The 25,337-nt window shown below is 37.4% G+C and overlaps 1 protein-coding gene across 4 annotated transcripts in view; it reads right to left on the reverse strand.

Moving 5' to 3' along the window:
- Positions 1-25,337, reverse strand: part of Ptprz1 (protein tyrosine phosphatase receptor type Z1) — a 178,652-nt gene that overhangs the window by 70,700 nt on the left and 82,615 nt on the right. For all 4 annotated transcript variants that reach the window (XM_085840797.1, XM_085840796.1, XM_085840799.1 and 1 more), the window contains exons 4-8: positions 23,347-23,498; positions 19,849-19,944; positions 19,309-19,375; positions 10,763-10,920; positions 10,470-10,620 (exon numbers count right to left, since the gene is read on the reverse strand). In XM_085840797.1, the coding sequence (XP_085696923.1) occupies positions 10,470-10,620; positions 10,763-10,920; positions 19,309-19,375; positions 19,849-19,944; positions 23,347-23,498 (624 nt within the window). The remainder of the gene's footprint in view (positions 1-10,469; positions 10,621-10,762; positions 10,921-19,308; positions 19,376-19,848; positions 19,945-23,346; positions 23,499-25,337) is intronic.

Raw genomic sequence — 25,337 nt, forward strand, 5'->3', positions numbered from 1 at the left:
TGAGTATTCGAAGTTTCTGGGCTAATATCCACTTATCAGTGAGTGCATATCACGTGTGTTCTTTTGTGATTGGATTACCTCATTTAGAATGATATCTTCCAGATCCATCCATTTGTCTAAGAATTTCATAGATTCATTGTTTTTAATAGCTGCATAGTACTCCATTGTGTAAATGTATTACATTTTCTATATCTTTTCCTCTGTTGAGGGATATCTGGGTCCTTTCCAGGTTCTGGCTATTATAAACAAAGCTGCTATGAACATAGTGGAGCATGTGTACAAGTTAGAGCATCTTCTGGGTATATGCCCAGGAGTGGTATTGCTGTATCTTCCCGGTAGTACTATATCCAGCTTTCTGAGGAACCACCAAACTGATTTCCAGAGTGGTTGTACCAGCTTGCAATCCCACCAACAATGGAGGAGTGTTCCTCTTTCTTCACATACTCACCAGCATCTGCTGTCACCTGAATTTTTGATCTTAGCCATTCTGACTGGTGTGAGGTGGAATCTCAGGGTTGTTTTGATTTGCATTTCCCTGATGATTAAGGATGTTGAACATTTTTTCAGCTGCTTCTCAGCCATTCGGTATTCCTCACTTGAGAATTCTTTGTTTAGTCTCTGTACTACATTTTTCAATAGGGTTGTTTGGTTTTCTGGAGTCCACCTTCCCCAGTTCTTAATATATATTAAATATTAGCCCCCTATTGGATTTAGCATTGGTAAAGATCTTTTCCCAATCTATTGGTTGCCTTTTTGTCTTCTTGATAGTGTCCTTTTGCCTTACAGAAGCTTTGCAATTTTATGAGGTTCCTAGTTGTAGATTCTTGATCTTACAGCACAAGCCATTGGTGTTCTGTTCAGGAATTTTCCCCCTGTGCCCATATCTTCGAGGCTCTTTCCCACTTTCTCCTCTATAAGTTTCAGTGTCTCTGGTTTTATGTGGAGTTCCTTGATCCACTTAGATTTGAGCTTTGTTCAAGGAGATAAGAATGGATTAATCTTGTCAAGCTTCTCTGGCTTGTCTGTGTCTGTCTGATCTTACCAGTGACAAATAGGAGATGGTTCAGATGTTAACCATCTGGGTCAATATGAAGTGAGACTTTTCAAAGGAAGTTATATTTCTTTGATATTAGGTTTTAGTTATTTCAATACTTTGGGCTTATGCATTCCTCTTTTATTTCTTCATTCGTCTTTCTCGACTATCTGCAGATCATTATCTTCCTAACCACTCAATGTCATGTTTTCTATCTCTTAAAATTCTGAAGCCCTGTTTGTGTTGGCTGATTACTCCTGAGCATGGGACCTGTCCTGGGAGTAGTTACCATGTACAGTGTCACTCAATTGAAGGAAACTGACATTATCTCTCCTAGTAGCTTTCTGTTGGCAATAAATACTTGGCTAGAAGTGAAATTTATGCACATTTCTACTCCTTTGTACTGGGATTTTGACTGGCTTGAGCTTGAGAAGGTCTTGTGTGCACTGACACAGTCTTTGTGGGCTCTTAAGTGCACCTGCTCAGATGTGGCTGGAAGATGCTGTTTCCTTACATCTTCAACTCTCAGAATCTTTCCTCTTCCTTCTCTGTATAGATCTTTGAGCCTCAAGCGGGCAATGTGGCAGAGACATCCTATTGAAAGCTAGGCATTCCAATGTCTCTTGAGCTCTACATTTTGGTCACTTGTAAATTTCTGTGTTAGTTACTGTATACTGCAAAGAAAATCTCCAGTCCAGGTTGAGTCATTCACTGGTCTATGCATATGAGTATGTGTCATTACGAGTTGTGTTATTGCTATATTCACTTAGCCGAATGATGTAAGTAGACTTTTCCCTAGGGCCCATGGCTTATCTAGCTATAGGTTCTTGGTCTTGTTGACAGCATAGGGTATGGATGCGTTCCATCTTGTGGAGTGGGCCTTAAACCCAGTTTTTAAAAAGTGGTTGATTACACCCATAACGTTTGTGCCACTATTACACCAACGGGCATATCTTGCAGGTGTGTCTTTGTTGCAGCTCTCAGGATTCAGAGCTGGGTGAGAATGATGATTACTCTTCTCCTTTGGCGCCTTCAGGCAGTATGAATGTGAGCCAGAAGGATGAATCTTCCAGTTGAGCACCTGCTAGATCTCTCCATATTCTATCACATAAGCACACGGTGTCTTCAGCAATAGGATCTTACTGTTAAATTTTGGAGTGTAATTGATAGTAATGGCAATTGCCCATAAAGCTTAGAAATCCTATCAGATCCTCAACTTAGAATCATGGAACAACTCAAAATGATGAAATTCATTCTTAATTCTTGGGTCTTTTTCTTGGTAGCATACAATGTTTAGTTGGAGTATTATCATTCCCTTATAATATGGTTTCTCAATTTAAACTCATTTAAAATATGTATGTATTTTAGGAGGTTTCTATAGTAATATGCTTCCATAAGGCTTTTTAAAAATAAAAATGCTTCCCTTCCATGGAAAGTTTCCCCTTGGCTTGCGAACTCAATTCTATGTGTTGTGAAACACATATATATTGAGCTTTATTATAACAAGAACATTAAAAATATCCCTTTTATTAATTGATAAGCAATAATTTAGTAATATAAACCCTCAGCTAACCTATTATTTTTATTTTAGATTACATGACTATCCAGTGCATGAGTCTCTGTGTGGAGGGCCTATTAGGCAGTCTTAGCAGTGGGTTCTTGTAACCACTGAATAATTTCTCCAGAATTTGGGTAATTATTTTATTAGAAATATATAAACTCTAATCAGCCAATTATCTGGTCTGAAAATCTAGAATTCCTTTTTGGATCACTATGTATTTAGATACTAAATACATGCTAACACAAATTTAAACAGTAATAGAATTATAATTTACTTGTATAGGTCTCATCAACTTTAATGGAAGCAAATGGTGCCTTTCATTTCATTTACACAAGTTATGCTCAATCTGGATCACAGCTACACATTCTTTAAGCAACAATGCCTGAAACGGGGGACCTGGTTCTTGAAGAACATATAGAGTTCTAGAAACTCTATATGGTGCTTAAGTATCATTCATAGGCAAAGAATCTGACCTACCAGATGAGCTTTATCAGGGACCCATATCTGTTCTAGATTAAAACCAGTTCCAACCCTCCACTCAAGTTGGTTCTGGTTACTACTGGTATGTAGGTGCCGCTGTTGTTCCTGCTCGTTGGAAGCTCATCCCTGTCGTCAATTTCTAAGATGGACATTCAGAAAGCTTCATGTGTCTTCAGTTAGTAAATTCTAAACTTCGTTCATAGAGAAATGGACAATAAAGCAGAACCAATAAACAACTGTTACTTGGACAACAGGGGACTCATCAAAAGCCACATGTATCCACTTAAGGTTGTAGAGTGTCATGTTTAGCTTTCATAAAGGTTGGTGGTTAATTAGTTATTACATTGTGTGGAAGAACATGTACTACATCAAGAAAAAAAAAAGACAAAATTACCAAGCAACATTCTGAGTATCTGAAGACAAAAGGAAAAGGCAGGGAAAGAAAAGATGGCAGAAAAGACATGGAGGAGAAAGACAAGTGAATTTTCGGTCATCACAAATCTCTCTGTTAACCAAGTTGATGTAGAGTGCACAGCTAGGTTTGAATTCCCTTTGGCCTTCCTTGTTCTGGGGTGTGTCCTGAAACACATAAAGCTTGCCAGGAGGGAGGGAGCATATTCTGAGTTGCATTAACTAGGGCTAAAAATGTGGAAAGGTAAGAAAGTGCCGGGTAGGTGTGCCTAGGGGAGTGTCATGCCATCATTTGCTGACTGTGCATGTACACTACGCCATGCTCTTCTCCAGGGATTGAGAACAACATTATCAGCAGCTTAATTTTGTAGTACACGATTGTCTAAGAAGTAAATGATCATTTTTTTCTTTCCTGGCTATAATTAGAGCTAGCGCTATCTAGGTGTGATGCTAACAAACACTATTTACAACTACCGACTTCCCAGAAAGTAGGCTTGCTAATGTAAAATTAATAATGACATTTCCAAGGAAATGGTAGAAAATATCTTGTAGTTCACTGCTTTATGTTACGTGGTTCAGATAGATTATGCTCCAAAGATACTCCCAACATGCTCTCTATCGTGAAAAGCACACTATATTCTACTGCTTTAAAATTTTTATATTACATTTATTACAGTGCTAGCTAACACTTGGAGTACATTCCATAATTCTATAACAAATTATCTTAAATGCTCATCATGAAAATTTTACAGAGTTCTATTTCTTCACCATGATTTCTTGTTTCTTCATGCATGTGACACGTGACAATGACATCAGTCACTGAGTGTGCAGCTCACTCATCTAAGGCGTGGTAATACATTGCAAATTTTAGCTCAGTTTGAGTCTCATGACAGTCTCATTACAGACCAAATGTAATTCTTCTCATTTTATAGATGAAGATATAGTGGTTTATAACATCAATAATTCTATGATTTTCATATAATAAAATACTGGTGCTGAGTTTGGAAGTAAATGCTCTCTGGTGTGTTTTCTCCATGCTCTCAATGAGCCCCTGCTCTTCAATGGGAGAGTGCACTCACTGATAAGTGGATATTAGCCCGGAAACTTAGAATAACCAAGGTACAATTTGCAAAACACATGAAGCTCAAGAAGAAGGAAGACCAAACTGTGGATACTTTGATCCTTCTTAGAATGGGGAACAAAATACCTATGGAAGAAGTTACAAAGTTTGGAGCTGAGATGAAAGGAAGGACCATCCAGAGACTGCCCCATCTAGGGATCCATACTATAATCAGCCACCAAACACAGACACTACTGTATATGCCAGCAAGATTTTGCTGACAGGACCCTGATATAGCTGTCTCTTGTGAGGCTATGCCAGTGCCTGGCAAATACAGAAGTGGATGCTCACAGTCAGCTATTGGATGGAGCACAGGGCCCCCAATGGAGGAGCTAGAGAAAGTAAGTACCCAAGGAGCTGAAGGGGTCTGCAACCCTATAGGTGGAAAAACAATATGAACTAACCAGTACCCCCTGAACTCATGTCTCTAGCTGCATATGTAGCAGAACATGGCCTAATAAGCCATCAGTGAGAGGAGTGGCCCTTGGTCTTGCAAAGATTATATGCCCCAGTACAGGGTGATGCCAGGGTCAGGAAGTGGGAGTAGGTGGGTTGGGGAGTAGGGTGGGAGGAGGGTATAGGGGACTTTTGGGATAGCATTTGAAATGTAAATGAAGAAAATATCTAATAAAAATTGTTAAAAAAATAAAAAAAGAACAAGAAAGCATATAGTACTTGAGGGGCTGGGAATAAATGTGAACTTCTCCTACTCTATACAGGTTTGAATTGTTGTCTGTAGTACTTATTGTTTAGAAGGCAGCCTATACTACAGCCTTCCCAATCAGATGGTTCTACTAAATCCAAGGATTCTTAGAATCTACCATGTTCACTTTATGATGCCTAGATGACGTGCCTTCCTAAGGAATGGCATCCTTACATCAAAGCAGAAAACAGAGCAGTGATGTTCTGATGAAGGGAATTCTCAAAGGCTGCTGTAAGTGTAAAGATGAATATGGTCTTGGCTTTCATCTCAGAGTGCACTTGGAAACAGGGAGTCACATGCTTTGTGCCATGATTTGGTATGTATGCTGAAAATACATGTATCTCCAATGTATTTATTAATAGCAAGGGTCTGACAATTTTTATCATACTTTTTACTTCTGCTGTAACCAAAATGACAATGTTAGATATTTATGAAGGTAAAAAGTGAAAATATACCCTGAATGTTCAAGGGTGAGGAAAATATTTTATAAATTTTCACAAAATAGTGGAATACTATATGACAGCTAAAATACTTTCTTAGAGATTCTTTTAATATCACTATGTAACATACCATTGCAAAATGAAATATGTTTTGAATTGGAGTGAAAAGTCTAAAAGCACATTAAGTTTTCAGTGGTCAATTTTGAATCATAACACTTAAAAAAATTTTAGTGTCTTTTGTGAGCCTACTCAGATTTTCTACTTTAACAACAGCACACACAAAAAGCCTTATTTTTAGATTAAATTTGATAAAAATCAAAACCTGGATTCTACCCTCAATTGTTGACGAATTCAGCTTCAAAAAGAAGGGCGATGGTCTATTCATTACCAAGAGAACTATCATAGGGATATGCTCAGCAAATGAAATAATAATAAATGCTTGCTGAAATGCAAACCACTGTGGTAGAAAAAAAAATTGTCCCCGAACATAAATAAATGCTCCCATTTTAAAGATTCCCAAGTCTCCCTTCTCAGCGGCAGATAGCACGCAGCTCACCTCTTCTTTTACAAGTTCAGCAAATGCAAAATATAATACAATGGGAATCTGTAAGATTACTATATAATTATCTTTACATGCTAAGTATACACTATTGTCAAATCTAATAATCATTGTAACTGCATAGTGACATAGTTCAAGTGAGGGCGTGAACAGATTCTCTGTGTCTTCTTCTCAGTCACCGAGGAAATGACTTCTTAACTTTAGTATGACACAGATACTGTTTTTAAAATTAAAATCTTTTTTTTTGAAACTGTCTTTTATCATGATTCTGGACTGTATGTTATGCATTCTTTTGAAGACTTTGAGCACGTAAAAATTTTCCAAGGAATATTAAATAAAGAAGAACTTGGCTTTGCCTTGTCTGGAAATCTAAATCTACTCAACTCTGCTGTGCGTGCTGCCAATAACACATGTTCCTTGCCACCCCAAAAGCTAAGGAACCAGTGAACCTCAACCTATTCTTTAATTCTCTCTTTTGTTCCTCACTTATCAAGAGAGAAGAAGGCTTCGCCTACAGGACCGTAACTGTCCTTTATTCCATGACAGTGAGCCGTGAAAGGTGAAAATCTACCAAGAAAGCGAGGCAGGTGCATTAGCTCTGAAGCGAGGCAATGAAAAACAGCCTGACTGAAGGTAAAGGACCAGGTTGCTTCAGTAGAAAGGTCCATTTGTAAGGATGGAGAAACAACATGTTGAGTAAGACAGGAAACAGAAGATTCCTCCAATTTTAATGAATAAATCTATTTACAATAACACCCTTTCCTAGTTAGTTCTGCTATTTTAATTATGTTCAAACAAAACGACAAACATGCATCACATATTACTCGTACAGCCATAACAATGCTGCCGCAGAGCTATGGGATAGTGTGACAACATCCACGATCAGCTGACAGGAGTAAGAGCGACGCCCCGTATGTTCCATGTGAGACCTGCCTGCCTTCCGCGGTAACCTCTTCACTGACTTTTTGTAACTCAGAACACCAAGGACCATGGAGACCTCAGGTAGTGTTTCTGTCTGACCTTGTTTTTTAAGGTCATTGATTTTATTACAAAATTATATTCCTTTAAAAGTATTAGGCAAAGTGGAAAGAGCTATGGCAGGCTTTAAAGTCAGAGACACCTGAGGTCAGATGCTGACGTCATCCCTTTCTAGCTGTGTAAATGGGGACAAATCACTCAGTGTCAGCTTCCCAAACTGTAAACCATGAAAAGGTTAGCCAGCATCATGAAGTGGGTGATGTGAGGCTTAAGTATAATATAATTAAATATAAATACACTTTGGTTCAAGGTAAGGGAGTGCCACACAACAGTTGGTAGCTACTATTGCTTTTGGTAAGTTAAGCCTTTAACATAATTATGACTATATTGCCCTATGGCAATTCAGAGCTACATGTGGATTACACACTGAACAGTGTGGAGTATACTTATTAAGCATCAGCAAGCTTTTATTATAAGGAAGATGATTCCTTCATACATACAGTGAATATTCAGTGATTTGGTTTAGCTCAGAAATGCATATAAAGACATAAAACACATAGTTTTGTCATGGGCTTAGAGGGCAGTTGGAGAGCCATGCACCCAGACAATTGCTATAGTCTGGTTGTTACTGGGAAACATATACTTGGCATATTGAACAGAATCCAGATAAGCATTATTTACCTTGATCTTCTGGTTATGATGCCACCAGAGAGTATTCCTGTGCTTGGGACAAATTCACACATAGTGGGGATAAGAGATAGTCTCTGAGTGGAGGGATGTCTTGCTTGACTTTCAGGGAACAAGGAGTGGGCAAAGATGTAAAGACAGCAGGGAGAGGCATGAGGCATAGAGAAAATATCTCCAATGTGACCTGTGAGCATGGGTTTCCCTGCTTCAGAGGCCCTCAAAGAGTTTAGTGGGAAAGGAAAAAAACCTTGCCTAAGGGTAAGCATTAGTATCAGTGAGCATGGAAGACCTTGTTAAGCGACAGACTATGATCTTATTCTTAAAGAAATGAGGTTCCATCCAGAGTTTTGATAAAATGAGATTTAAAGTACAATGGAAAAGAAATTATATTTTAAATTTGTTCTTTTGTCTACTATATTTTAGAAAGGGATGTCGTTTTGGTTCATTTTAGTATTTCTAAGCAATTACGTATTATTCATTATAAAGACTATTAAAGTATTTGCTATGACTATAGAGCTCACTTTTACAAGGAATCAAATTTTACTTTGAATGCTAATGTTACACTAGATATAGTTATTTGACAATATTTGCCATGCTTTTTGTTGGATCACAAACAATTCTAAATAGTATATCAAAACAATAAGAGAATGAACATTAAAGGTTGATTTTAAAAGTTGATTATTTGGGTCCTTTCAGCAAAATCTTGCTAGTGTATGCAATGGTGTCAGCGTTTAGAAGCTGATTATGGGATGGATCCCTGGATACGGCAGTCTCTAAATGGTCCATCCTTTCATCACAGCTACGAACTTTGTCTCTGTAACTCCTTCCCTGGGTGTTTTGTTCCCAATTCTAAGAAGGTGCACAGTGTCCACACTTTGGTCTTCATTCTTCTTGAGTTTCATGCGTTTAGCAAATTGTATCTCATATCTTGGATATCCTAAGTTTTGGGCTAATATCCACTTATCAGTGAATACATATTGTGTGAGTTCTTTTGTGATTGTGTTACTTCACTCAAGATGATGCCCTCCAGGTCAATATAGCTGTCTCTTGTGAGACGATGCCGGGGCCTAGCAAACACAGGAGTGGATGTTCACAGTCAGCTATTGGATGTATCACAGGGCTCCCAATGGAGAAGCTAGAGAAAGTACCCAAGGAGCTAAAGGGATCTGCAACCCTACTGTTGGAACAACATGATGTACTAACCAGAACCCCGGAGCTCTTGTCTCTAGCTGCATATGTATCGAAAGATGGCCTAGTCGGCCATCAATGGAAAGAGAGGCCCATTGGACTTGCAAACTTTATATGCCCCAATATAGGGGAATGCCAGGGCCAAAAGAATGGGAATGGGTGGGTAGGGAAGTGGGGGGCGCTATGGGGGACTTTTGGGATAGCATTGGAAATGTAATTGAGGAAAATATGTAATAAAAATATTAAAAATTAAAAAATAAATAAATAAATAAAAAAGGAAAAAAAGTTGATTATTAAATTAGTATCATTCATATCAAAAATTCAAGTGCAGGGCAGAAATCAAAGAGAATCCGGTTTGGGATTTTTTTCGAGACAGGGTTTCTCTGTGTAGCTCTGGCTGTCCTGGAACTCACTCTGTAGACCAGGCTGGCCTCGAACTCAGAGATCCGCCTGCCTCTGCCTCTCAAGTACTGGGATTAAAGGCGTGCAGCACCACTGCCCAGCTCTAGTTTGGGAAATCTTAATACCACACAATGAAAGCAACTTCAACTATTTCTTCATGGATTATAGTATATTATATAATCCATGACTATAGTATAGTCTTATATAAACAGAAAGTTCAAAGTTAGAGATACCTCCGGTTGTGTCATCTGGTTTTGGAAGGGCTTCTGACTCCTGTGTCAGCCAGAAAAGGCACAGAACACACCCAAGGAACCCAAACACCCACTATCTTTTCTATTGGTTGGATATGACAAAGACAAACTTATTTTCCCCCAAAGAAGGAAACCAAGGAGAGTTTTGTTTAATAATAATAAATTAGTAAAGTAGCTGCTTAAACTGTCAACAAGGTGTGTGTACCATAATCTCACATCAAGGTTCACTTCATGTTTCTATCTCCAGCTCAAAGCCATGATCATATCCACCAGACACGACACCCCAATGCCTGAACATCTCAGCTTCTTACTCCTTTTCCTTCTGTAGCTTTTGGTCCAGTGTATGCTTTAAAGTGAATTTGGATGGCCTAGGTTGCTATGCTACTTATTGTTGTGGGATTTGGAAAACTTGCTTCCATTTACCAGTTCTAGTTTTTTCCTCACCCGTAAAAAATTCATAGAGGAAGAATGGAGTTTTCAAATTCTCATTTGTAGATGTGGGAACCACGATCCAGGGCAGCTAAATTGCTTGCCTAAAGCTAGAAAAGTTAATTTAAACATTTCAAAGTCTTGTGCATTTTCCACCACACCAAAATAACCATCTCTGTCGAGTCTTTGAGGGGCACAGAAAAAAAGAATGGTATTTCAATACATACCTACTTCGTGGATCTCTTCCTTTCCAGTATATGAGGAAAACACCTGCCTGGAAAACTTGTACTGTTGTTCTCGGAAATTGTTTTGTAAGTAATCCATCAACATGACATACCCAGACTGTTGCATTGTGAGAACTTCACAAAATACAGCCAGCTGGAAAGAAGACCAAATCGTTTAACACGTCTGCATCAAAAGCTTCGGTAAATGCTCTAAAATGATACACAGCAGCAAAGCTGCAAAAGAATGCTTTTACAAAAGCTTCAAATTACTTCATTATGTGAACCTCTGAGATTACCTGGCTTTCAGAGATGCTAACTGTATCCTTAAAAACAATCCATTCTACGGTGTCTGTGCAGGGAGGGGATGTCAATGATCCATTGTAAATGTAATACTTGTCAGTATTGTTTGGCAGGAGGTTCTGCAAGACGAATGGATCTAAAGCAGCCTGCTTTCCTATGAAGTAATGATACACAGCTCAGCTGGAATCTCAACACTGGAATTTAGTTATTAAATCTGCTACCACACAAGGACACATACTTATATATTTAGTTAGAATTAAGTTTAAGACTGTTATTCACATATATAGCATATATATAAGCAAATACATAGAACATATTAATTGTATTACATATATCTTTATAGGTTGTTAAATATCTTGCCGTGCAGCATGATGCTTTAAAAGACCATTTCATATAAAAAGATAAAGAAATATATGATTACCTCAATAGACATCAGCTACGTCTTTTGAAAAAAAAATCATTTTAGTTCACAGAATACAAAAACAAAGGTCTAGACTGTTAAAGATTATTTTTGAAAACCAAGAGCAAGCATTGGTTTAAGGGTAAATTACTGAAAGCTTCCCCTAGAAATAAAGAACGAGACAAGGGTGCCCCATACCATCACTTTTGTCTGATACTAAAGCCAAAGGAGAGGGAACAAACATGGGCTGAGTAAGTGGGTCCATGACTTCATCCCATCACCTGCGTTACTTGAGGAGATGCTCTTCAAAATGGGGCAGTAGTGTTGAGAAAAGCTCTCAAGGGTTATAGGAATTGTTATTATCACAATTTGCAAACAGCACATGGCTGTGCATCTGTGGTTCAGGGAATATCACAGAGGAGGAGGCAGAGAGAGATTTTAAGAGCCAGCATACCAGGACTTCGGTTGGGAAACAGTCTCTCCTAGAAATGGCTATAGGAATAAGACTGTAATGATGACCACAGTAACCAGCATGTTAACATGAAAGGACGAACATGTCATGGGGTCTCACCCCTAGACAGAGAGCCACAGATAACCAGTGAGGCCTGGGAGAGGGACTAAATAACCTCACCAAAGGTTTAGCTCCCTCGTTAGTTGTCCAATGAAGAGTGGTCATCCCTGAAAGGCACACACCCACAAACAACAAAAGCACACTCAGCAGGTTGTATTCATATACATTTTTGCATACACATATGTACATGTGCACACATACATATATATGTAAATGTGGGTGACAGTAAACATTAAAGAAAAAGAGGCTATCAACTTGAGAGTGAAGGGGGACACGGAATGGCCTGGGGGGGGGTTATAAAGGAAGGAGAAGGGAAAATGATGTAATTCTATTTCAATTAAATACTACTTTTAAAAAGTGGGCTTTCTAAATAAACAGTGGTCAAAATGGCTACCACTCCCAAAGCAATTGCCAAAAGAACTATGTATTCACTCTGAAAAATATGTTTAAAGGAAGCAGGAGGCGGAGGAAACTCTTGGAAAGTAATTAAGTGATTATTGTCAGGGAAAAGAGGGAAAAAGAAAGCCAGGTGTTTTTAGCCAACATTCCTTGTATTCTTGATCCTTTGTAATTTCAAATTCAATACCAACTGATGCTCCTCTGCTCTTTTATGTACTGTTCTCCTATATTAGGACAATTCCACTCTTTTAACACTTTGCTATGTGGGGAGCACAACAATATACTATTAATGGCAGGTAGGGAAAATTCAGTTGTAATAGAGAACAACCTCAAACATCGTGAAAAAGCATAAATAATAAAATATTACTGTTCTGGGAATAAGCAAGTGTTGTACTCTGAGTAAATACTTGTCTTATTAAGAAATGCTTTAGAGAATAAAAGTAAAGGAAGAATTAAGGGCACAAACAAAATTACACCGATAAGAATTTGTAAGGCAAGGAAATTAAGTAAGCTTATCTGCAGATGAAGAACATTTATTATCTTCATAGACAATGCAGAACCAATTTAAGGTGCTGGAAGTGTCTTCTTTTTCATTTAAGTCTAGTATTACTTTTATCATATACTACATTTGCATGCTTCAAAATAAAATTGAATTAAACATGTATATTGGGAAACATTTTTAAAAGGCCATTCAACTTAATAGATGAATTAATCAAAGTCCCTGTGCACAACAACAATATAAGAAAAATGCCAATTGTATTTCTACACCAGTTTTGAACAAAAATACTGTTTTTCTGTAACATGATTTTTTCCTCTATTCTTTTTCTTTAAGTTTTTTTCACACAATATATTTTGAACATATTTTTCCCTTCCCTTATTCCAACTCCTCCCAGATTCTCTGTCCCTTCTATCTCCACACTCAACTTCATGACCTTTCTCTCTCTTAAAAAAACAGACCCACAAGAACCCAACCCAAATCAAACTACCACCAACAAAACAACAAACAAACAAACAAACAAACAAAACTGGAGGTTATTTTGAATTGGCCAACTACTCTTGAGTGTGGTTCCTGCCCTGGGATGTGGTTGACATACTCAGAGTCACTCCAATGAAGAAAATTGATATTTCCTTTCCCAGAAGCTATCAATAGTAAAATCAGCATGGTTTAAAATAGCAACAAATATGATATATGAATAGAATCTATATTCTAACATAGTGTAGAGATAATGAACAACAACAACAACAACAACAACAACAAAACTCTTTTAAAAGGTAGAAAGGACCACGGCCTGGGTTTGAAAATTAAATATTGTGTTAGGGTCTGATTTTCCCCAAATTGACTTACAAGTTCAGTAAACTTTTATTCAAAAATCTCAGAAGGTTGTGTGGGTATGAGTGCGCATTTGTGTGTGTGTGTGTGTGTGTGTTTGTGTGTGTCTGTGCTTTTGTTTTGCATCCTGTGAGTTTGTGTTTTTGTTGTTGATGATGTCTGTTTGTTTTTTTAACACAGAGTCTCAGTATGTCACTGATTGTCCTGAAACTCACTATGTAGACCAGTGGTAGGACTAACGGCAAGATCCACTCTCTATGCTATCTATCTGAACTGGAATGCTGATTGTAAAGTTTAAATAAAATACAGAGTCTATAAATCAAATAACCTTGGATAATAAAAAGCTAGAGAAATGTCATTATTAGACGGGAAGTCTTGCTGACCATATGTAGTTGTGAAAACCATGAGATTACCACATTTTGCAGATACAGAAAAAGAATAAAGGAGAATAAAGATCCATCCATACATGATGACTTGATTTAGAGCTGAAATAGTAATAGGTAGTATAGAGTTAATGGACTTTCAATAAGCAGAACCATATTAATTATACTTGAGGAAACAAGTGATTTTCAAGTACCCATTAATTCACTCACAATTCATTCATTCATTGGGTGCTAGGGACTGATCATAGTACCACAAGCATGCAAGTTTGCTTTGCCACTGTGCTATACCCTCACCTTTAACTCTGTACTATAGATTACAAATACTAACGAACTGTAGGTGGATTATAGGTCTCAAAGTGTCTTCACTTTTATAAGTGAACATGAGACGTTATCTTTACATAGGTAGCTTGAAATTTCTGCTCTCAGTTACTTGTGAAAGGAGAAATGATACAAACTTTAATAATGCCATGATTAAGATTTAAAACGTAATTATTTACGGGTAAGGATACTGGGGAGTGAAAAAGATGGGCAAATACAAGAGACAGATCTAACTAGCAAGTAAATCACTGACTCTATGGATAAGGACAGAGCAGAAAGAGCTGGATGCCCAAGGTGGTGCTGTGGACAAGCACTGTTGGAAGACCCAAAGTAGAATGCACCCATAATTGTATAGGGATTTTCTAGTCTGCATGCAAGTTCATGTTCAAGAATATACATAACACAAATAAATATAAGAATAGCCTGTATATAATTATAAATGTGTTTATGCATAGTATATTCTCAATACATATAACTTGCTAGACTGCTTGCCTAAAACCTATGATGTCCTAGATCTGATCCCAAGAACCAAATAAAACCAGTGTGGCAGTGTATACTTGTAATCCTTCCTATAAAACAGAGTCAAGAGGATCAGCCCATCCCAAGTAGCACAGTGAGTTTAAAGTCAGCTTGATCTTCATGGGACCTGGTCTCAAAACATAATCATTGTGAAGACAGTGAAGTAAAAAAATGGAAAATGTATTGAGAATATACTATGCATATACATTTATACTATACATATACATTTATATATACTATACATATACATTTATAATTATATACAGGCTATTCTTATATTAATTTGTTATGTATATTCTTGAACATGAACTTGCATGCAGACTAGAAAATCCCTATACAATTATGGGTGCATTCTACTTTGGGTCTTCCAACAGTGCTTGTCCACAGCATCACCTTGGGCATCCAGCTCTTTCTGTTCTGTCCTTATCCATAGAGTCAGTGATTTACTCGCTAGTTAGATCTGCCTCTTGTATTTGCTCATCTTTTTCACTCCCCATCCAACACATGTCTTCTGCCCTATCCGTGAGATTTAGTTCATTAACTGCACAGTAGTTCCCGAAGCCAATTTTCTATATGTGAGGAGGCACCTTATTAGTATAACTGAAGGAGTTTGAAAATCACACCAGTGTGACAGACTTTCTACCACTGGAGATAAAACTTCTAGGAGTGGAGCCTGGCCAAAAGCATTTTTAAATCTTTCCAACAGTGCTTGTCCACAGCACCACCTTGGACATCCAGCTCTTTCTGTTCTGTTCTGTTCTGTCCTTATCTATAGAGTTGGTGATTTACTTGCTAGTTAGATCTGTCTCTTGTATTTGCCAACATGTAGCCAAAGTTAAAACCCAGGAAGTGCTTTCAAGATTTTCAACTTCCTGATCATACTATTCATGGGTATCGTTAATAATTAAGATTAGAACATTTGAGCTAAAAGCTAACTCTTACAAATAGAAACCTATTTGACTGAATTACATTTCTTCAAATTCAGATAAAACCTTATGTTAGTCCATTAGAAAGTTTACATTTTGTTTGGCTTAATGGACTAATAATATCTGTGAAATGTCCAAGATCAAGATGAGATTATCAGAGTTTAGAGCTGAATTAGGACTGGGAAAAGACCATGTGGCTTTAGTCCTACACAAAGAACTTTAGGTAACTGAGGAAAGCTATGAGCAAGATGAATGGTCTTCTCCAGGGATGGGCACACCGATTGGTTGTCCAATGCTAAGTGGTCAGATCTGAAAAGGAGCATAATAAGTAGCATTACATGTGTTGAATAGGTTATATTTAGGAAATAACAATTACTGAGAAAACAGGCCATGGATTTTATGGATTATATGAAGGGAGATTTGCGAGGGAGGAAATGGAAAGAGAAGTGTGATTAAATTTTAATTTCAAAAATGAAAAAAGATAATTTATCAGAGTTCAGATCTCAATTCCAGTTCTCAGGAACTGATTAGAATTTTCCTGTTAATCTGGAGGTTTTCTCCAATTTCTGTCCTGCTTTTAAGGCTTGATGGTTTGCTGATTAAATACTCTACAAAAGATAAAATTTATTTTACGTTTCTCTTATGAAAATGTGATTGTGGAGTATACTAATTAAAGAAGGAGTCAGAAATTGATGTTCTGGTACCCGGGAGAAGATGGATTGATGCCAGAAGATCTCGAAGCAGGGTAGAGAGAACAAAGGTTTGAGACTTCTGTGAAGGCGTGGAACACAGAATTTCCTTGGAATATGGACAAATATTAAAGGTAAAGAAGGTTAGAATAAAAAGAAGAAAGAAAATGTTTATTTCTTTCTCCTTTACAGAGAAGCACTCTTCCTTTTCTTTTTTTGGCCACAGAGTGACCGCTAGAGGGGGACATTCTGATGTATGAACACCAACTGATTGTCATTGAAGGATGGCCCTTTTTCTGGCTACTGTGTTATTACCAACTGTGTGGTGTTCACTGGATGATGGACAATGAGTGCTGGCTAGTGTGTTATGCTCATTCTGTCATAGGCACTGAGATGGTCACTGTGTGATGACCATTGTATGATGCTCGGAAGCAAGTATATTTTCTTACTGAGGGGTTAAAACTTTATGGTATTTGTTACACCTCGTATTTGTATGCTTGTCCCAAAATTCTGTCCTAGATATTGCATAGAATTTTCAATTATGGTTCTTTTTTTTTTCAGTCATGCCACCATCTATTGAGAAAATGCACTATGGTGACATTTTGTGACTTGGAAAGTAATCATGAATTTCATCTGAGTAAGTGCATGAGAGATATACACAACAACACTCCACTAGTCCTCCACTAGTCCAACAGCACTCCACTAGTCCTCCGGCATTCATCTCAACCCCAATTCCTCAAACATGATGATCAACCAACTTGCTAGATCCTTCTGTGTGGAGGTTGACAATGAAAGAAAAAAAATACAACGAGGGAGAGAGACAGATAACCGAGGGCCACAATACAGCAAAGCACTAAGGGAAAGCTGCTGAGAATTTAAAACCAACCAGTACTTATAACAATGGCGTGCACGGAGCCACCTCAGAAGTTCTTGTAAAGAGGTTTTAATATACAGATTCCTGGGCCTAGTCTGCAATTGCGCAAGCAGAAAAAAATTTTCTGATGAGACCTTCCATTTGAGAATCACTGATCATATTACCTGGAGGTATCTCTTCTTTGCAGTTGGAAAGATTTCACTAATACTTTTCTGTGTGTCCTACTTGAAGAATACTAACATTTTATCTTTGTATCACTGCAAAGTCCCCACCGATTTCTCAGTCTACAAACACAACAATGTCCAGCAGCACAGAAGAGCTATGATGAAAGGAGGATCAGGAAGAACAGGTTCTCAACAAGAAATGGGGTTTCTCTTTTCGAGAGAAATGCAGATGAGCAATCAGCCCGCGATATAGTAAGAAGATGTTATATTCTGCATGATGTTTATAGTATTGAGTTGTTTACAACTCTCCTTACATGGAGAACATGGGTCAGGATTAAGAAGTCTGGGTGCACTTCTAGAGTCTCTTTGTCTAAGGGTAAGAACTACTTTCAATCTAAAGATTCCCTATAATAATAGCTTAGCAGCCCCAAATAGAATCCCATAGTATACTGTACTCTAGGGGATGGTCTTGACTTCAAAAGAAAATAGAGTAGATTCTATAACCTCACAAGTTTATAGTTTGATCTCTTGTCCCGTGAGCTGATGTAAAACACAGAAATAGTCTATGTTTAGATTTTATATACCTTGAAGGAAGTGTGGAAATCCAACCTGGTTCCTTTCTTTCCATTGACTAGAATCCACTTTCTGACTTATTGAGAGAAAATTAAGTGAGGCTCACGGTATACAATGTTTAATTTTGCTTTCTAGGCGGACTAAGCAGGGAGTCACCTGGACCTTGCTTTTGATTACAGGAGAAGGGTTGGAGCAGGCTTCTCCCCTGCAGGATTCCACATATTCCTGATGTCTGAAAATGTCAGTCAATTCTGACCAGCAAATGTAAGAAGATGAAACACTCCTAAACTGGACTTTTGCCTCTAAGAAAGGGTCTACGTGAGTCTTGTTTCTGGCTCTGGATGTGGTGGCTTTCTAGAAAGTAGTAACTTTCATTTCACTGATGACCAGGGGAGGGAGAATGAATGCTGTTTGTGTGGGTTGTTACTAAATGTAAAATAGCAACCACAGGTTTTGAGCCTGTCACCAGTGTTGCCAACAGTATTTGCTGTGACAGATGACAAGGTCCACTTAGGTGCCCACCAGGCAGAATAATAAATATAAAGCGCACTCCATCCTGTTCAAAGTTAGCATCTTTCTTCTTGCAAATATCTTACCTCTTTGAAATACTCATCTCCCAAGAAAACCACCAAGGTATAGGTGTGCACTTGAGTAAAATTCTCCTTTCACTTCATAATTTAGTATTTGTAAAAATTAATTGGTCATATAGAGTCTTTAAGGTGATGTACAACGCAGACTCCGAACAGAAGAATGTTTTAAAAGGATACTACAATTAGATTATTTTTTTAAGAATGAATTTAGAAAATAGCAGACTTCTTTTTACATTGATAGCCTATACTTTAAACTTTTTTTTTTTTTAGATTTATTTATTTTATTTTATGTGAGTACACTGTAGCTGTCTTCAGACACTCCAGAAGAGGGCATCAGATCTTGTTACGAATGGTTGTGAGCCACCATGTGGTTGCTGGGATTTGAACTCCTGACCTTCAGAAGAGCAGTCGGTGATCTTAACCACTGAGCCATCTCACCAGCCCTACTTTAAACTTTTAATTAGCCCATTAATAATTTATTTATTTGAGACAGTACCCCTTGCTGGCTGCTCTGTAACTTGACATGTGGACTAAGGCTGTCTTGAACTCACAGAGATCTACCTGCCTTTGATTCCCAATTGCTAAGATTAAAGGCATGTTCCGAATTGCCCAAGTTTTCATAATTGTTATGGCACAAAATTCTCTTATAAATTGTTATTTACATAGTGAGAAATATACAGAGTGGTCAAGCATGTGAAGTGAGATATGTTCATCTTCAAAAACACCATCCTCTCCATCTTTTACAAATGATTTTTGTTACACTGCAGATACTCATAGTTATTCATCTTGTAATCTTAACAGCTTACCAAAACGACTAACACTCTCAGTTCCATCAATAATGGCTTTGTAATCCAAATTTTCTTCAACTCCAACCTGTTAGAGAAGAATGGCATTAAGAAAACAGGATCCAAAAATTGACTAACTGCTTAACAATAAATTCCAAATGAGTATAAAGAACCGTATGTCCCAGGTGTGGCTTTTGTTTTTCAACAGCAAGGTAAAAACAAAATAAATAAAAATTAGGTAGCTTTACATTTTATATTGTGAAAAGAAAAATGGGAAATGCCATGACTTACAGTTACTACTCATGAATTAAGACACATGGATAGACAGGCAAATCTGTGTCCTTACAACTGTCCATTCCAGCTAGAAGAAACCTCTTCAGTTATAAATATGAATCCTTTTAAAAACATACCAGTCGAGGGAAACCCTTCTTGGAAATGACCACCAGTGATCATTATGGTTGTGACCTCTTTAGCTTGTAAAAGTATTCATATTAACATTTATAACTGACAGTAGCTATGATTTAAGACTGGATTTGCTATAAACCTATGTACAATAATTACCTCAAATAAAATGGATAAAGCCCTTAATCTTCCTTTTCCTTTAACTGCTTCCTCAAAACTGGAAAATCTGTCCGCATCAAAGCAGTAGACTTGCATCTGTGAATGTAATGATGGTAGATTTACTAGAAGCACTTCACAAAAGCCAATGAGGAGATGTAACAGAGAAGCCAAATAACTTAGTAAATTCTACTGAAAAATCTACAGACTATACACAGATATATATTCTCTGTGTTTTCCAAACAATTTCACAATTACAGATATACTTAAGCAAGTTTGCTATCATTTGTATCCTTGGGCATAGAAGGAAATACAGAATTTTCTCTAAAACAGCAGGTACTACAAGGGGAATAGCAATAGCCATCATAATAACAATTCATTAAGTAATCATTGAATGTAAAACATTTGACAAAAGCTCTTATAACTATTTTGCTTGAATTGTACAGACCTGGAGCTCACTGTTTCTTGACTGAACACTCCTTTCTTGATGGAGCATTGTTACAATTTGGGGTATTAAAATGGTGTACTTACTGTTCTTCCACTGAAATTCTAAAGAACTCTGCTTCTATCTAAAAATACCAAGTGTTTTAAGTTTCCTGTTGTAGGTTCTACTGTGAATCTAACCCTTGTGAATGTCTATTCTGCTCTAGATGCTCAGCCATGACAGGTTCTATTCCAACTTTTAATGTGTTCATTGCCCATGGACTGGAATGCAGGTGATGGCAGTGTATAAGGGTAGAATCAGGCAAGAGTAGAAACCCTCTGAGAACACCCAAGGATTGGTAACGGAAAGGCACCATATTCAGCAGGATGGCTGTGGCTGTGACTGTGATGTACCATCAATGCCTTCTCAGAGTGGATATCTCAGCTGACCTCTGAAAGACAAATAGCTTTGAGCAACTGAAGTCAGAAATGATGGTGGTTGGTCTCCTTGTTCTCTGGAGACCCTGAAAGGTTGTACGAAAAGAAAGTATAAGCTGAAAGTAATTTTCTGTGCTAGCAGTGGATCATTGTAAAGGAATGGGCAGTGGTCACACCAAGGAGACGTGGGAAATCACCAATGCCTTTTAGAAAGCAACCATAAGGATGGGTCAGGGATAGGAGTGCGGACAGACTGAAGGAGGTTAAGATTCAAGAGCACCTAATATATGACCATTTAATAAGCTATGAGGAAATAGTGGTGGTTTGAGTTTGGTCTAAAACACACATAATTTTTAAAAATAATTCATAAGAGTTTTTATGGGATATGGGAGACAAAGGAGTAAAGAAATGGAGAAAGACAGAAGGGAAGAAAGAATGGAGAGAGAAGGGGGGAAGGGAGGAAGGAGGAATGGGTAGGTTCTAGGACGCTTCTTTGAGGTCCTATTTGCACAACTGCATGGAAAATACTTCTAATACTTTATTTATTTTTATATTTTATGTGTATGAGTGTTTTGTCTGCATGTTTGTCAGTGCACCATGGGAATGCCTGGTGCCTGAGAAGGCCAGAAAAGGGCATCTGATCCCCTGGAACTGGAGCTACAGATGATTCTGAGCCTCCGGGTGCTGGGAACTGAACCTCAGTCCTCTGCAAGAACCACAAATGCTCGTAACCCTAAGCCAACTCTTCAGACTTGGCTTATTTTTATTTTTAATTAAGTACTTATGTGTATGACTTGGTGGAAGTGTGCGCAGGTGAGTGCAGTTGGTGTTAGAGACCTTTAGGGGAGTTGGATCCTCTGGAGATGGAGTTACTGGCATTTGTGGGTCATTTCATTGGTGCTGGGAACTGAACTGGGTCCTCTGCAAGAGCAGTACAGAATTCTCAATCTCTGAGCTATATCTCAAACCTGGAACACATCTTTATAAAGCAATAGAGTAAAGAAGAAACAAACAAGCAGACAAGCCAACAAACAACCCTTCCAAAAAGAGTCTCTTGAAGAAAATATTTATTTGGAATTTAATGCATACAGTCTTTTATATTTATTTTGATTGCTCAAGGCTTTTTTGTGGATAGCTTTTTTTTTAAGTCATTTAAAAAGTAGGCAATATTGCATGAAAGCTTAAACCTTAGATGTGAGATGTTATATACTTAAATAGTTCGTTTTTATTTCTTTGACAACATTTAATAAATATGATTTTATTCCTGGATAGTTAATATGTAATCCTTCCTGGTTATAATCCATAAATGTAATTATCTACATGTTTAAATGGCCTTTTGATTCTTTCACAGAATTCACCCTGATATGTTTTGATTTTTAATATTAGCAACTACTTTGAATTATAGAAGTAATACAGTTTCATTGTATATACTTGAGGATTTTTAAAATAGAAAATAAGAGGCATTTATAATGCTGTCAGCACAAGAGAGCTGCTGTTCACCTTTCCATGGTTTCTCTGAATGACTTTTAAAGAGTATTAAAACTATTCCCTTCTTTAACTTCATATAATACGTCTGTTTCATAGGACAGGAGTGGAAGCAAATCAAGTAATTTGTACAACATCATATCGCTTAACCCAATCTCTGTGTAATTAGTTTTCATGATTTACAAAGCTGTAAAAATAATGCTGATCAGGCTATTTTTATATTATTATTTTAATGCATTAATAGGATAAAACAGTTTGTGTTGGTAAGGGTGTGTGTGTGTGTGTGTAATGTGTTTGTGTGTTTGTGTGTGTGTGTGTGTGTGTAATGGCATGCCATGGTGTGGGTATAGAGGTGAGAGAACAAGCTTGGCTATTGGGTCTTGCCTTCCACATGTTTGAAGCTGGGTCTTTTTGTTGCTACTCCAAGGAACCTGGTCCAAGGACTTCTGGGAGTCTCCTATCTCCTCCTCCCATGTTGCTACATTGGAATCACTAGCTGAGTCATCTACCCAGCCACAACATGAAACTTTTTTTGTGTAAATACATCATTCTAAACATGATTTTTATGAGGTCTAATATTCCATCATAATGTATTTAGTCATACTCTTTGTTTCAATATTTAATATGGTAAATAAATCTTTACACATAAAATTTGAGACATAGTTATAATTATCGTTGTTATGCTCTAAATAATAAAGTATAGAAAATAAACAAAGTTTTTAATACAAACCAAACTACTTCCCAGAAAGTTCAGCATTTCAGAGAAACGTAGGAAAATGTTTATCTATATACATCATTTATCATACTTATAACATTTTTCTACTTTTAAACATAAGATTTTCTTGTTTTAATTAGAGGACTTGACTGAAAGCATTCTGCTCTACATTGATGACATCACCCCTTTTATTATTTTATTGATTCAACTCCTCGTGTGCATTTATTGGTAAGTTGCAACCTGGGTATCCAGAAGTAGAAAAGTAAAGATGGTTCTTACGCTCATTGAGTTTACAGTCTTGGGAGGAAAACATGTATTGATCAAGTCATCAAGACACAACTGTATGTTCTAAATTCTCACCTCCACAGCCAGTCAAAGTTCGTCTTAGAGAAACTCTCAAAGAAGCGAGGATGAGCCTGAAGCAGCAGCTGCTGCCTTACCTCCAGTGGGAACTTCTGTCCTTCTAAACTATGTTCCGATCCTTCAGATGACACATTGCATTTTCCCCAATGGAAAGTTATCTTGCTTGCCTTGAAGACCTTTGCTGAAAGTCCTCCACTGAGATAGTAGTCATTGGTGAGATTTATTTCCACTAAAGCAAAAATAAATCCAAAATGTTACACCTAAGTTTCTGAAAACCAAAATTAGGAATTTAACTGAATCTCCTACTTAAGATAAAACTCACTTGACAGATTTAAGAGTTTTAAGGTCGTTTGCATTTTAAGTTTGCCCTCATATTAACACACTTAATGCATCTTATTGCCACAAATCAAGGACCCTGCAGATATGACCACAGTTTGACTCTCACCACAGGACAGCCGCCCACTTAATCTAATTGGTCAACTGAGATTGCCATTCTTCCAAGGCTCTCTGGCTCCAAGGTGCTTGATGATAATAATAGAACATAGTAAAGGGAGTCAGAAGAGATGGCCAGGAGCAAAGCCTTTCCCTGGGAGAGCTCTCAGCTTTCACTGACAGCTTGTTCCTGACCCCCACCCTCACCTCACCCTTTTTGCTCGATCTAATCCCTACACTCTGTCCAGATGTCATCTGGCTCCACAAACTGTCTTAAGCAAGCAGTTGGCAAGCCCCATCATATGAGAGGATTTTGCCATTTCATATTTGAACCTGGAGTGTCCACCATTAGAACCGGAAACTTCCCCAAGTCCCCCAGAAGATTTTATTAATTGTATTTTTACAAGTAATCTAAAGGTTAATGATTCTTTTGAGAGTCTAGTACAAAGATGATGATGTCTCTCAGTCAGGTTTAAGTAGTCCTTGTTCTGCTAACGAGAAATCATATTTGACATAGGCAGTAGTGATTAAATCCCATACTTTGCTACCCAGCTAGTGATATAAGTTTCCACTGGTTATGATAATAAGAATGTCTAGCACAGTGTCGATAATGCAAACAATGGCACATGTAGCTTATGAAGCACCTGGCAGGGTGTCAATTGCTTATATCTCTTAGCTACTTGATTCTCATATAACCTTAGGGAGCAAAAACCACTGTAACCTCTGCTACAGATAACAGACCAGGCAAGTGGCCTCTTCCAAGGTTTACATTGTCATTTGAATGACCACTGATAAAACCAAACAGACTGATTGTAAGGAACAAGCATTTAACCATTACACCTTAAAAGAAACAAAGCAGAGATCACATGTTAAAACCACTGCTTTTAACATTCACAAAATTGTATTAAATTGTCAAGATTTGGAACAATTTACCTTTATTATTTGAATTATAGTATAACCAAATTCCAGCAAATTTAATGCCGAAATTTTCTTAGGAATTCATTCAAATAATATTAAATGTTTATCAGTTAGGCACTGATAGAGAAAAATTCTTGCTCTAAAGAATGGGAAATCAAATTATTACATTTATTAATTATATTGTCTTAATATGAAATACAGAAGAATTTATTCATTATAAAACCACACTAGCTGGGTGTGGTGGCGCACGCCTTTAATTCGAGCACTTGGGAGGCAGAGGCAGGCAGATTTCTGAGTTCGAGGCTAACCTGGTCTACAAAGTGAGTTCCAGGATAGCCAGAGCTATACAGAGAAACCCTGTCTTGAAAAACCAACCAACCAACCAACCAACCAACCAACCAACCAACCAAACAAACAAACAAACAAAACACAAAATAAAAAAAAACCCACTAATAGATCTGCTATCATAATTTTAATTTTTCTAATTTTTGCAAAGATGTACACTTGTATTTATACAATATCCTGAAAAACTGTTCCATGTCAAAGCAAAATAGCAAAGCAAAATGTCAAATATTGAAAATTATTGTATCTATGTATAGTTTACCAGACCTTTCTTGAATTTTTAAGGAATTATATTTTACATGTTTTGAAAAAAGAGATAATCTCACAAAAGATGCTTATAGAAGTAGATACTTAAGGGTCAATAGACTATAACTTT

Source organism: Mus caroli, unplaced genomic scaffold (assembly GCF_978045245.1).
Source record: "Mus caroli unplaced genomic scaffold, Mus_caroli_1 scaffold_7, whole genome shotgun sequence".
Lineage (NCBI taxonomy): Eukaryota > Metazoa > Chordata > Mammalia > Rodentia > Muridae > Mus > Mus caroli.